Source organism: Triturus cristatus, chromosome 9, assembly GCF_964204655.1.
Source record: "Triturus cristatus chromosome 9, aTriCri1.1, whole genome shotgun sequence".
Classification (NCBI taxonomy): domain Eukaryota; kingdom Metazoa; phylum Chordata; class Amphibia; order Caudata; family Salamandridae; genus Triturus; species Triturus cristatus.
In genome coordinates this window covers 1,192,250,163-1,192,264,065 of record NC_140592.1, presented here as the reverse complement: position 1 = coordinate 1,192,264,065, position 13,903 = coordinate 1,192,250,163, and the positions used below count along the sequence as shown (strand labels likewise).

At 42.2% G+C, this 13,903-nt stretch overlaps 1 protein-coding gene across 2 annotated transcripts in view; it reads left to right on the top strand.

The window, feature by feature from the left end:
* Positions 1–13,903, top strand: part of ZFYVE26 (zinc finger FYVE-type containing 26) — a 740,905-nt gene that overhangs the window by 232,808 nt on the left and 494,194 nt on the right. For both annotated transcript variants that reach the window (XM_085627201.1, XM_085627200.1), the window contains exon 17: positions 10,660–10,827. In XM_085627201.1, coding sequence (XP_085483327.1) covers positions 10,660–10,827 — 168 coding nt within the window. The remainder of the gene's footprint in view (positions 1–10,659; positions 10,828–13,903) is intronic.

Sequence of the window (13,903 nt, the reverse complement as noted above, 5' to 3'; positions counted from 1 at the left end):
TCATAGTTCTTCCCCCTATAAGGTTGAGGCACATAGGGAGTAGTTTGGGACCCACCCCCCTGAACAGGTTTTAGGGGCCCTTTGGAAGACCAAGACTTTTTATCTTGGAGATTCTCACCACCTTTCCCCTGGGGAGATTTTGTAACCACCTTCTTCTGGTCACCCCCAGTGGCTGTCCTTGTCACCCTAGTCTTGACCCAGTGGTCTGCCTTCTTTCACAATTCGTGGGGAGAAATTAGACCTAGGTCTACCAAATGCTGATGCAGCTTTTCATTTGTGCAATTACATAGTATATGTTCTTACATAAACAAATTGTAAAGTCCAGTAAAATCATGCATATTATGTCCAGCTAACCAACCATCCAGTGTCTTTACTGAGTAGTTTACGAAGTCAGGACTGGGTCTGGGTTTTGTGAGCCCCCCTGAATCTAATTCTATACTCCTCAGTGGTGAGCCCAAATCCCTCAATCAGAGACTTCTTCATGAGGTCATAGGACCCTGTATCTGGCCCAGAGAGGGTCAGAAGCCTGTCTCTGCAGTTACCAGAGAACAGTTCCCACAGGAGTGCCCCCCGGAGAGGTTTCTTTACTCTTCTCATTTCACAAGCCCTCTCAAAGGCTGTGAACCACTTGGTGATGTCATCACCTTCCTCAAATTTTGGGACAATCCTTTTGGGGATTTTAGGGTCAGAAGTTTCCTCCCTATCCTTAGTTTTAGTATTGCTGCCACCATTGATGGGTGCTTAACCCATCTCCTTTCTTTCTTTCTCTAGAGCCAGGAGTCTGGACTCTAGATCCAATCTTTTGGCCAGCTTTGCTAAAAAGCTGTCCTCTTCACTGGGGGCGGGGGGGAGGGAGGGTTCCCCAGTGAGTTCCCTGGTACACCTATGTGGTCTCTAGGTTCCCAGATGTTGATACTTGGAGTCAAGGGTATGGTGGCCCTTTCCTCCCTAGGGATTACTGGAGGGGGGTCATTATCCTCCTCATCCTCCTCTCCTTCCTCATCTGTCTGGTCATCACCATGTTCAGATTGGTGGTCCTTGGCATACTCAGCCAGGAGCTCCTGAAGCCCTTGTTTGGTTGGATGCAGGCCCATTGGTATACTTTTTAGTTTGCATAGGGACATCAATTAATTGAAAGACAAGTGTAAGTAAGGTGTGAGGTCGAGCTCCTCCACCAAGTCCTGCATGGTATTATTATGCATGGTTTTATTTTCACTAATAGCTGGGTTTCTTTGAGACATTCTAACCTGACTGTTCTAACCCTCTACCCTTGACTACAGTGACTTTTATTTTTCTAAAATTCTAATGGGACTTAAGCAAGGCCCTAACAAGACTTTTAGTATTTTAGAAAGACCAATCAGAATTTTAAAGGCAATTTTAAGAGTTCTGTCGTGTGATCAGATGGTAACCAAGTAGTCCAACAAATGCAAGTTTGTATCCCACCGCTGATCCACCAATGTAAGAAAGTGGCTCTGTATATTCTGCACCAAAGTAAGGTTCAGTGTTCACAGAGTCCACAGTCCCCAGAGGTTTGGCAGCAGCTAAAGTTAGATATAACCTTACTCTCTAAAGTGGTAGCTTGGTTGAGCAGTAAGGCAGTATCGTAGGACAGTGTAAAGCATTTGTTGTACACACTCAGTCAGCAAATGGTCTCACACACTCAAGAACTGAACTCTAGGCCAATGGTTTGTATTTAAAAATATATCGTTTTATTTTAGAACCAACAATAGGTATCAAAATATACTTTCTTAGAATGAGATGCTTTAGTTAAATACTTTCAATAGGCAATAGACTTTTGAATGCAATAGTTACAGTTGTTGCAACAGGCAACACAATCAAACACAATTATAACATTGAGTTCAATGGGTTTTTTTAAGTAAATGCAATTTCATTTACTTTACGTATGATTTTCTTACTCAGGGTTGGATCCTGGATTCAACCCTGGTGCATTTCCTGTAAACAGTTGAAAGAAATCGTTTTTGTTACACAGGTGATTTTTAAGGAATATTTGTAAGTTTCAAAAATCGACACTTTGCCTGTTTTTTGCCAGAAATACTTCAATGTTATCCTATGGATGAAAATCAAGATATCGGTAAGTACGGTTGTAATTACTTTTAGGGTCAGTGCTGGGCACCAAGATTCAGCACTGGGATCTCTCCTGATAACAGGTGAGTAATTTTTTTTTCGTTGATCGGCTGCTTTATAGTGAATATTTGAAAGTTTCAAAACTCGACACTTAAAAGAAATTCCAAGTGAAACCAGTCAATGTTACCCTATGGAGAAAAAGTGAGTTACCGGCTTTTAGGTAGGTACTCGACTGGCAGAGTTAAGGCTCTGGACATAGACTCAGGGGTCTCCCAGGGTCAGGTAGGTACAGTTGTTACACCCTCAGCGGCACAGGGGCAGCCGGGTGCAGAGAGAGTTAGGCCCAATGTTAGCCTATGGCGGGCAGGGGGCCTTTGGTTGGTGGCTGCTAGCAGGCAGGCCACACGGCTGTGGGAGCTGGGCTCCTGGTCACTCACTCAGGGCAAGTGGGGAAGAAAAATAGGACATAGGTTGCACTCCCAGGGGCTCTCGTTCGGCTGGGTGCAGGGTGCTTTTCAGCCGTCGGGCGATCAATGGATTTCAGTGGGGAAGCTCTAAGACGAACAAAGGCTGCAAGCGCAGGGACGAAGATTCTTCAGGTGCGACCACCACTTTGAGAGGTAAGTTGGGAAGCTATAGGTTAGGTAGGCATCCAGGAGCTGGGCACAGGGGACCGCAGGGCGCCGGGTGCAGGGGTGTCTTTTTGCGTTAGGAAATCTTACCCTCAGCTGGTCGTGGTTGGAGGGGTCCCTGGTTCTGAGGCAGCAGGCGTCGTCAGGAGCGTCGAGGTGGGTCCTTGAGTGCTGGATTCGGGGTCACATTCACCGGGGGACGTCCTCATGGTCTTTGTCCACTCCGGCACAGGCTTGGCAGATGCAGAGTGTGCAGGAGTCGCGGTTCCTGGTAGGCACCAGGGGCTTGTTACTTGCTTTGAGCAGAACCACTGCTCGTTGTAGTCCCAGTCTTTTTAGAGTCACAAGGCAAAAAATCCAGGATTTTTGAGGTTGGTGACCACTGGAGGTGCCGGGATTTAGCAGGAGCAGGTTCGAGGGTCGACAGGCCGGTAGGGCTGGGGCCAAAGCAGTTGTTGTCTTCCTCTTGTTTGCAGCTGCATTGCAGGTCTTCTTTCTTCTTGTTCTTCTTTGCTAGTTTAGAATCTGGAATCTGAGGAAGGAGGGTTCAGGGTGCCCCTTAATACTACATTTAGGGGTGTTACAGGTAGGTAAAGGGCAGGGACCACTGGGTCCCTGTCCTGGGGAGGGTACACCCCCTATTCTGCCACTCTCCTGTGGGAGGGGGGCAGTGGACTAGTCCTGATTGGGTAGGGCTCCCCATCTTCAAGATGGCGAGAGCCCGGAGATGTGCTTCACCTCGCCTCCCCAACCTGAGGGGTGGGGTTGGCAGGGCTGGAACATCCCCTGTCCTTCCTTGGAGTTTTCTTCCATAGGGTAACATTGACTGGCTTCTTCTGACATTTCTTCAAAGTGTGGAGTTTCTAAACTTTAAATTATTCACCTACAATCAACCGAGTAACGAAAACGGAAATACTCACCTGCTGTTAGGAGAGATCCCAGTGCTGGATCTTGGTGCCCAGCACTGACCCTGAAAAGTACGTACAACCGTACTTACCACTAACTCAATTTTCTCCCATAGGAAACCATTGACTGCTTTTCTGTGAAATTTCTTCTACGTGTCGATTTTTGCAAACTACAAATATTCTTTTAAATTCGTACCAACTGTGAAAACGCAATTACTTATCTGTTTTAGATAGATGCCACAGTGCTGAGCCTAGCACTGGATTACAAAAGTAACGAGAACATACTTTACCCATAACTTGAATTTTCTCTCATAGGAAACCATTAACTGTTTTTCTATGAAAAGTGTCGATTTTGCAAACTTATAAATATTCCTTAAAAATCGCCTGTGTAACTTAAACTCAGTTTCTAAACTGTTTACAGGTGGTACACTAGTGCTGGATCTAGGATCCAACACTGACCTAGAAAAAGTAACCATAACCCCACTTACCTGCTAAGTGAATTTCCTTCCATAGGATAACATTGGTAATTTGATTAGCAAAAGTTTCTAAGTGTCAACTTTTAAAATAACAAAATATTGCTTAAAAATCACAACAGTAACTAAAACGAATTTACTCACTTGTTTCCAAGAACTGTGCCAGGACTGAATCTAGGATGAAGTCCTGGAGTTAGAAAAGTAATCCTGAAAGTAATCAATTGCACATAACTTAAAATTCCCATTGAGCTCAATGTATTATTGTGTTTGAAATTGTTTTGCCTATTGCAACAAAACTGTAACTATTATCTGCAAAAGTCAATTCTCTATTGCAAAGTATTTAACTAAAGCATCTCATTCTGAGAAAGTATATTTTGATACCTATTGTTGGTTCTAAAGTAAAACAACCATATATTTTTTATATAAACCATTGGCCTAGAGTTCAGTTCTTGAGTGTGTGAGACCATTTGCTGACTGAGTGTGTACAACAAATGCTTTACACTGTCCTCTGGTACTGCCTTACTGCTCGACCAAGCTACCACTTTAGAGAGTAAGGTTATATCTAACTTTAACCTCTGCCAAACCTCTGGGGACTGTGGACTCTGTACACACTGTACCTACTTGGGAACAGTATATACAGAGCCACTTTCTCACACACGGTTTAGCGCCAAATATCCACACACCGAGCTACTCCAGGTGTGTAACCTTTGCCTCGTAAGGCCGACTGCAACACCTGCAAGTATTTCAGAACGAAAAAGACACTTCATGATCGAAGGGCGTGTCGGCTGGAGATGTCTCGCCGCAGTGAAGGCGATACTCCCAACATCTTTGAGCACAACGCCCAGGAAGAGCATGCTGCCGAAGAGGAAGAAGGGGCGTTCTCCGTCGAAGAGATTTGCAGCTCCGATGTGGAGGAGGAACTGGAATACTCCCTGCCACTCAGGCAGCACGTGAGTACTGTCACCTGAGACCCTGCTCCAACCAAAAAGACTTCCAAACACTCGCCCTATCCACTTTTAGATAAATCGGAAGCCCCGTCTTCAGGCCCGGCACTAAAAACTTCGACCAAGGCCGAGTCTTCCGGTTCTACCTGCCAAAACCCTTGTCTTCCACGTCCTCAGTCAAGCCTATACTTGAGAAAATGGACATTAGACAGAGAAAAATTCACATTCAAGAAGACACAGGGCGAAGTATAGCCTCTCCTACACAAAAGAGGCTGTTAACTTTTGAGGAGTAATTGGATGTCCCTAAACCTCTCAAAAAGAAGACAAAGAACAAGTCTACCAGCTCAACTAATCATCCAACACCACCATCAACCCCTCCTCCACCTCTTTCAGCATCACCACCTCCACCATCCTCTCTTTCTCCACATCAGGACCCTCGGAACAAACCTCCAGGTGCATAGGAGAACCATCAGGGGGCCCTGATCCTAGGGGCGCTTATGATACATACCCCATAACTCCCAATGACCCAGATCTTACACAGCTTCCCCTCCCCACCTAAAGATGCTTGTCAGCAAGAAATAACTAGTGCAGCTACTTATCTTGGAGTTCAACTTCATACAGAGTCAATAGAACAGGACTTCCTGTTTGATACACTCATGAAGACACACAGTTCCTGCCCATGCTCCCTGGCATGTTGCGTCATGCTGATGACCTATTTAATGAGCCGGTATGTGCCCGTGAGGTAATTCCACAGGTGAATAAAAAAATGTAGAGCGGCTCGCTCAGAACCCCTTTTCATATGTAATCAGGTGCCACCAGACTCCATTGTTGCTACCACACGAGCCGATTGTCAGACAACTGGGGCTACGCCACCTCCTGAAAAGGAGAGCAAACTTATTTATTCTGCTGAAAAATGGATCGCAGCACAAGCAGCCAATCTTTGGCACATTGCCAATTTCCAAGCCCTACTCATGTGTTACGATAGGGCCCACTGAGATGAAATGGCAGAACCGCTGCAGTGTCTTCCAAAGGAACATAAAAAAAGGGTCTGCAAATTGTTTCAGAGGGTCATGCCATCACCAATAACTCCATTAGATGTGCCTTAGTTGCAGCAGACACAGCCGCTAGGGGCATTGATACCAGCTTACTTCCCAGAAGACATACCTGGTTCAAATAAATGCTCAGACTTAAAACCGGGAGTTTAACTGGCAGTTTTAAACATGCCTTTTGACCAAGAACATCTATTTGGCCCTCAAGTAGACTCCACATTAGATAAAATGAAAAAAGATACTGATCCGGCGAAAGCAATGGGAGCCTTAAAACTCCTACACTTCGTGGCTCCTTTCGCTACTTTGGTTACAAGAGCGGATACAAATCCATCTCGGAGATGCCTCCACTTCTCTTCAGAAGCGGGGCCAATCCACCTGCACTAAAGCATTTTACGGAGGCTCCTTTAAGGGTAGTAACAGCAGAGGAAGTGTCAGGGGTGCTTCAACACATGGTGCAGCCTCCACTCCCAAACTGTGACTTCCCCATCCTTCCCCCGGACCACATAACATCTGTCGAGCGAAGACTACAGTTTTTTTCACCCGGTCTGGGAATCCATCACAACAGACCAATGGGTACTAGCCATAATTCACCATGGCTACTGTCTGGAGCTCATTGCCATCCCACCCAAAATCCCACCTTGCAATCACTTGTTATCACAGGATTACCTTACACTGCTAAAACATGAGGTCCAAGAACTTTTTCTCAAAGGGACAATAGAACCAGTCCCCCCTTCAACAGCAAGGCACAGGGGTGCATTCTTTGTACTTTCTAATTCCAAAGTAGGACGGGTCACTAAGACCAATCCCATAGACCCCATACTAAAAGGAGAGGTTGTTGCAGATGGCAAGGCAACCCTAGTTCCAATACCAGCAACAATGGTGGCCTCCTGCCCCTTGGGGCTTCTCCATGCCACCACAACCATTGATGGCACAGTACCAACCGTTTTATAATCCTTCTTATTTTGGGCAATGACTAGGACGGTCCAGAGAAAGGAGACAACAGACCCACGTGCAGTGGGAGCTACCTCCATCCCTGCAAACCACACGGAGCATGAGCAAGCTCACATTACAACCAGGGACAAGGAGGGAAACAACTTGATTGTCAACTTAAGTAAACGCAATCTTAGTGTGGATGAATCGGACTTATTAAATAAAGGGCTAGGTTTTGTGCCCTCCCATCAAGGTGACCCTTTCGTGATAAACTAAGAACTAGCGCAATTTTTCAGAAAGATTTGTCTCAACTTTTTCTTCTCTGACAAAGAGAACATCACATTACCAGATCAACCGACTAACACTACTTTGTGTAAGAAATCCACTTTCATGCCGCTTCCACATGTCATACCCTCGGAGCTTGTCACTTTTGAGAAGGCTATGATGCAGATTAACGTGGGGCTCTCTGTTAATCAATTTCCATACCAGAATATGTCCAAGAAGCAATAAGAGGCACCCCTTAATCTCAGCACAGACACATCTATCACAATAAAACCAGCTGATAAAGGTGGTGCCATTGTTATCTTGGACACTACCTCCTACAGAGACGAATGTCGCAGACCACTATCAATTTTTTATTAGTTAATAAATGGTACTGCCACAGTTTATTAGGCAACTATCACTCCGTTCTCTTCGGTTCGGAGTATCTACTACATTTCCCAACACCCTTTCAACGTGTATCGACTCACATGGACTACCCTCCCCACCCTCCCTGCGTTGAGGCCCATTTGGCGTCATCAAGCAGAGGGCGTTCTTCCTGTCTGCACGGAGCTACGTTGGGACGGTGCTTCTTCAAGTAAGGTATGTCCAAATGTGAATTAAGTTGCAAACTCGGCTAGTTGGCGGTTGCGGTCCTAGTCTGTAACATGCACTAGTATATTTAGGGGGTTGATTTTGCCAACACTCGCATGGTCCATTTAAACAATGCCACGTAAACAGTTTCCTGATCCGTTGCAGCATTTAGCATGGATACACATGCAGGGTTATCTGCTCTGTGGGCTTTGGTGACGCTGATTACATTTAGCGGTACGACTTTGCTGATATTCGCACAGTCTATCTTAATGATGCCGCGCATACAGTTTGTTCTCCGTTTTTTTTTTTTTACCCTGTGCAGCATTTAGCTTGTACACACATGAAGGGCTCTTTGTTTTCTGGGCTTTGGCGACATTGCTAACATTTATTGCGCTCTGTGGGGACTGAAAGTCCACGTTTTCGAAGCATCCCCCTTTGTGTTGCTAGAGTCCATACAGCCTGCTCTTAAACAGGATGGGTGCTCGTGTTTACTAAATAAAGGGACACACCCTAACTTTGCTGCTTCTGATTTTAATAACCTATCAGGATCTTTTCACACTGTTTAAAAAATGACGTTTCTCTTTGTTAATTGCTAAGTCAACTGTATACTCTGTGTGTGATTTCTGGACTATACTTTATAGTCATATCCTTTCACCACTTATTTGTGTTTACATAGGTATTGGATGTCACCTTGAGTCTGTTATACCGAGGTTCTAGGTATCTATGTGCTCACCCAACATTTTTGGTGTCTTGCTGACCAGTACAACCCAAGTCTGAGTGGCATATCACTCCACCTGCTGGTTTTGTATACACATTTTTGCACTGTTTCAAGGTAGTCCAAGTGGTCACTGGCACCTCACTGCTGCACACTCTGTTGGTCCTGATGAAAGCTGCTGCATCCCTATGGGGAGCGTCAGGCTGAGACATGTTGACCTTTCTAATGCTTTGACAGATTGAATCTCCCTCTGTCTTAGCTATATCTTTTAATCCTGGCCTACGAATGCAACATTAAAATCATTAGCTTTAATCGCTTTCACCTTTTCCCTCCCCACAACCTGCTCATCTAGAGGTTTAGTATACCTCATCATCTCTATCAAAACATCCCTGAGCTCCTCCCTCTCAGAGAGAGGGTTGTAGCCCACACTGTGACTAAGTTCATAGTGCGAGGAGATCCTCTATGATGAAACATGCCACCTATGGGTGGGTGAGGGGAATCGTCCGAAGAAAGGGATACCCCAACAACTGTACATTAAATTAGACCCAGGGGCCTACTATTCCTACTATTGTGTTTTCTAGGTGTATAATGGGGAATCAGCCCCTGCTGGTCTTTAAAATTCCTCTGGTCCTATTATGTCAAAAATGGGCACTTTGTAACTTTAGGAGAGTCAAGTTATTTTTTGTAATTGCTCTAGAGAGTAAACGTGTATATTAATTGGACATTGTTATTTAAAGTTTTCTTTCGTCAGTATGTGTTTTTCATCTAAAACTTTGCTTTTATGTTCATGTCCTTTCAGTGATATGAGAAGATTCACTACACACACTGTTAAAGTGAGACTTGTAAATGCCACCTAAAACATTTAAACGATCCAGTGATCTTCTTAAAGACTTAATAATTTCTTTGGAAATACATTTTTTCAGTTCCTTTTCTTCAAACGGATTCATTCACTGGGGAGAATCTCAACCAAAGCCCTTCAGTTGACTACCGAATGTTTGCTTTATCACACACATAGCGTAATTGTTGCAGTCATAATAAGAACTGAAAACATATTTTTGTAGTAGAACATTTTGAAAATATTTAGCTAATTGCACACTGCAATTCTGAATTTTTGTGTTTGCTGTAGTACAATTATTATACAATCAGTTTATTTACAGTTGTGCTAAAGAATTGAGAATGTGTTTACACAAGTTCTGGTTATAGCACTTGGGTTGTAAATCTTTGTTCTATGGTCAGTAAATATGTTCTTTGACGTTCCTTTTTGTTTATACACAATAGGAACAGTGAGGATCCTTTCTTATGCCACTCCCATCTCACTGTCCCCTTCTCTTGTCCCCCTTTAAGCAGACCATTCAATTTTTCAACCTGCCTGTAGAAATAAAAAAGCTGTAACATAAGGGAAACACAGTACTATTCCCATGGCTATTTTTTTATTGACTAGATCCTCATTTTGAACTAACCCTTTTCCATGTTTTTTCCACAGCGTTTCAATGAGAATTGAGTTCTTTCCCATTTTTTTGCCACTCCTTTTCGACTGGCCCCTTCACTCCCTTCCGTTTGACTCCGACCCCTTTACATGATTTGGGTTTGGAATTCTGAATGTGCCACACCTTACCCCAATCATGGGAAAATATCTCCTTTCTTTTACTTTGTGAGTAAAGTTATGACCAAAGTGATGGGAGTACAAATGGGGACAACACTTTTCTCTCTGGGATGGCTGAATTCGGAATAGCTACTATTTTGTTCCCATTTCCAGGAGCTAGCAGCAGATGTTAGGGGGTAGAAATGTTATCGCCACTTTAAATATGAATGATCAAGATACTATTGCTGCATGTTTATCACTTATTGATTCTTGTATTGATTCTTGAACTTTCCACAATCTTTCCCAAATAATTATTGATATGTTTTGTCAATTATGTGCTGTCATTTCTTTTCTTTCTTTAAACTGTTTCAGCGCCATTATGGTTTTGTTTATTCACAAGTGAATTTGCTTTCCTCTGAAGGGCAGATTTGTTTGGAACTCTACTGTATACATACTGTACCTTTATTTGAGAGCATTTCTCTTTGTTTTCAGGAGAGACGTCAGAGGAAAGGACGAGCAGTCAGTTCAGGTGTAACATTCTGGACCTATTACAAACCTGCTATCCACTTCTGACTGAAGATTGCGTTATTAACGAGACAAACGTGTCTCAGCAACATGAGCAGATCCTTCAGAGGTTAACCACTACAATTGACATGCAAGGTATGCTCAGGTTGTCCACCTCAGAATTGCTTAGGCATGATACACAAATGGAGATTGGCCATTTTCTTTAATCTTCCAGATATTATTTCTGAATCCAATCTTCTGGCATAAAGCTAATAGAGTGAAACTTGTAATGCTTCAACAACTGTTCTAGATAAGAAGCTTTTAAACCTGCATAACTGGGTTGAGCTCAACATAAGCTTAGCTTTATTTTTCATACATCAAACAGGTAGCATACGTATTAGCATTTATTTACCCATTCAGCTAAAGACAAATACCCTTCACTTTGCTCATGGTAGGTCAACAGAGTATAAGAGGGAGTTTGTCATCATTCAGGGCATAATGAGTTCAGGCAACTACTATTTTAGACCTGAAGAATATCCTTGCACTTGGAATGCAATGTAAGCTGTGAAACATTGAAAATTATGGCAAGTATTTACATTTTACCGTGTTGAATAAGTTCAAAAATATAATTGATTAGGGTAAGAGTAAAGTCACTTGAACCTTCTCAGGTCTATACACAATGGGCAGATATAGCAAGAATGGCAGTGTTTGTGATTTTTTTTAAATAGTATTTCGTAACACAATGAGGTATCATGAGACAAAGCATGGTTGCGCATTAATAAGTCATCCATGTCATACATCTGTCTTATAAATTAAGTATCTATGATTCACTGTCACCAGTTCTTCAATTGTCTGATCAAGACCAAATTATATCAGCAAATCTCAGTTTTTACAGTGTTGATACAATACCACCAGTAGTGCTTCACAAAGGCATGTCATACATCTGTCTTATATATTAAATAACTGTGACTCACCATTGTCAGTTTTTCTACAATTGTCAGATCAAGACAGGGTTATATTGATAAATCTGTTTTTACAGTGTCAATCCAGTACCACCAATAGTGCTTAACAAGGTTGAAAATCTGTATTAATAAAATGTTGAAACAATTATATTACATTGATTGTACTGACCTTAATATGAGAATATTTGAAACTTGTAGTGATAGAGGGAAATTGCAGCTGCTTGGCAAACAAAGGTATTGAAACACTCTAGATTGTCTGCCCCATTTTCTGCCTTTCATCTTGCTAAATTCTACAATACACTATAGTAATAAAAGAGCAATCTGAGTTTCTTAATTTTTTAGCATTATTCATAAAGGTATATAGTCCACTCTGAGTGATCTTAATCTGCCACACCTCCGAGTATGCTTGTATTACCACCTGTCAAGTAGACAATCCATATCTGGTATTTATTTTCAAGTGGCAATTTACGTGTGTTGATCTGGTATTCCAAATGGAGAGTAAGGCTGTTTTGGGTACCCAAACCTATTGAATAACTTTATATTTTCACTTTGTGTACCCCTACAATGAGTGACGAAGAGGGTCTCTCCCATTGTACAAAATACCAGCCAATTTTAGACTGTGTATCAACCTGAGAGAATTAAACACAAGCATTGGCATAGCCAATAGGTCTCGCCTTTGGGACCTTATAAGTATTTAGTTATGCAGCAGGTCCCAAAGGTGAGACCTATTGGGTATGCCAATGCTTGTTTAATAATACTTTCGATTAAAGTTAAAAGCCTTTTCAGCAAGTTTCAGGGTAAATTGGCAGGCAGCTCCATAAAGGTTTGTTATGCTTCATTGACACGTTTTTGGTTAGATCTGTAAATAGTTTCTACAAAGTAAGTTGTATATGCTGTAAACATAATGTAGTTTATAGACCTGGTAGCACCATCAATTCAGAATAATTGTACACGCTCCCTGTACATTTTGCCCAAAGAAAATCAGTCCAAAGTATGAGAATGTAAAATAGTTACAATCCAGATTCACGTCTAAAATAGTTTATTTTATTTTTTATTTTCTATTCAGTTCAAGCAGCACACTGAACAATTATGGCACAACATACAAACCTTCAAGCTCAGACTCCTTTTAGTGAAAGGTTTCTACCCAAATACGACATTATAAAACCCTCGGGATACAGTGAGTCCAAAATGTTGAAGAAGGATAACTGCATCATAGTGTACGGTTATTTTATGCCAGTCCCATCGACCATATTTGTTCCTTAACAACTACAATATTACAATTGGCGAGGAAGTTCAAGCTAAGGAGCAGAACACTTGGAAATTAAGTAGCAGAATGCAATATACTTCCGCCCGAAAGTAATCCATGTACAGGTAATTAGTTATCAAAGCAGTTTCTAAAAACAAAACATAGACCAAAAGTCATTCAACAATAGGCATTATTTAAAATCCACGGGACCCATCGAGAAATTCCGCTATAAAATATCTTGTAATAAAGAAAAATGAACCCATTTCCCCAAAAGTATTAGGGCTTGGTGTTTAATGAGGTGCAAGAATAAGCAAGTCCACTTGCGATTACAGTCTCAGTCTAGGAAAAAAAACAGAAAACCATTTTACTACATCTACAACACCCAGTCCATGAATGACGATGGGTACTTTCATTATAGGATTATGAAAGACGACTGGGCATTGAGTTTTCAGGGTATGTGGTCAAGGGGCAAGTCTAAGCAAACATTAATGACTCAATATTTGTAGCACAAAAGGAAGTTGTACTCTTACTATAAAAGTCATACATATCTAGGAGTAGAGCTTATAAAAATCATAAACTTGTCACAATGAAGCTGCACAATGCACATACGTGATTTTCCTAAATTGTGCAAGTCGCTAGTTTCTAATGTCCAGGACTCAGCGCTTCGCAGTGACACTGTTCTAAGCGTACTCTACCATAATCAACAGTAATGAAACAGTCTTTCCAAAGTCTCCTTACAAACATTTTAATGTTCTACACAATTAACCATCAAATGCCTGAAAAGATGAGCAAACGAAGGCTGGTCAAAAGTCAGAAAAATAATACATAAACCTATGAAGAGGCAATAACTTATCGATCAAACCTCGTCAGGTGGCGCACACAAACCCAGTAAATAGTGCGTTGTGCGCTGACCTGGTGCACGCCTTTTCTGCCCAACTCCCCAAACTCGCATTACTTTATTAAAGTATACTGAATGCATTCTTCGATTTTAACGAGGGTAACATTATAGACCCACCAATTAGCT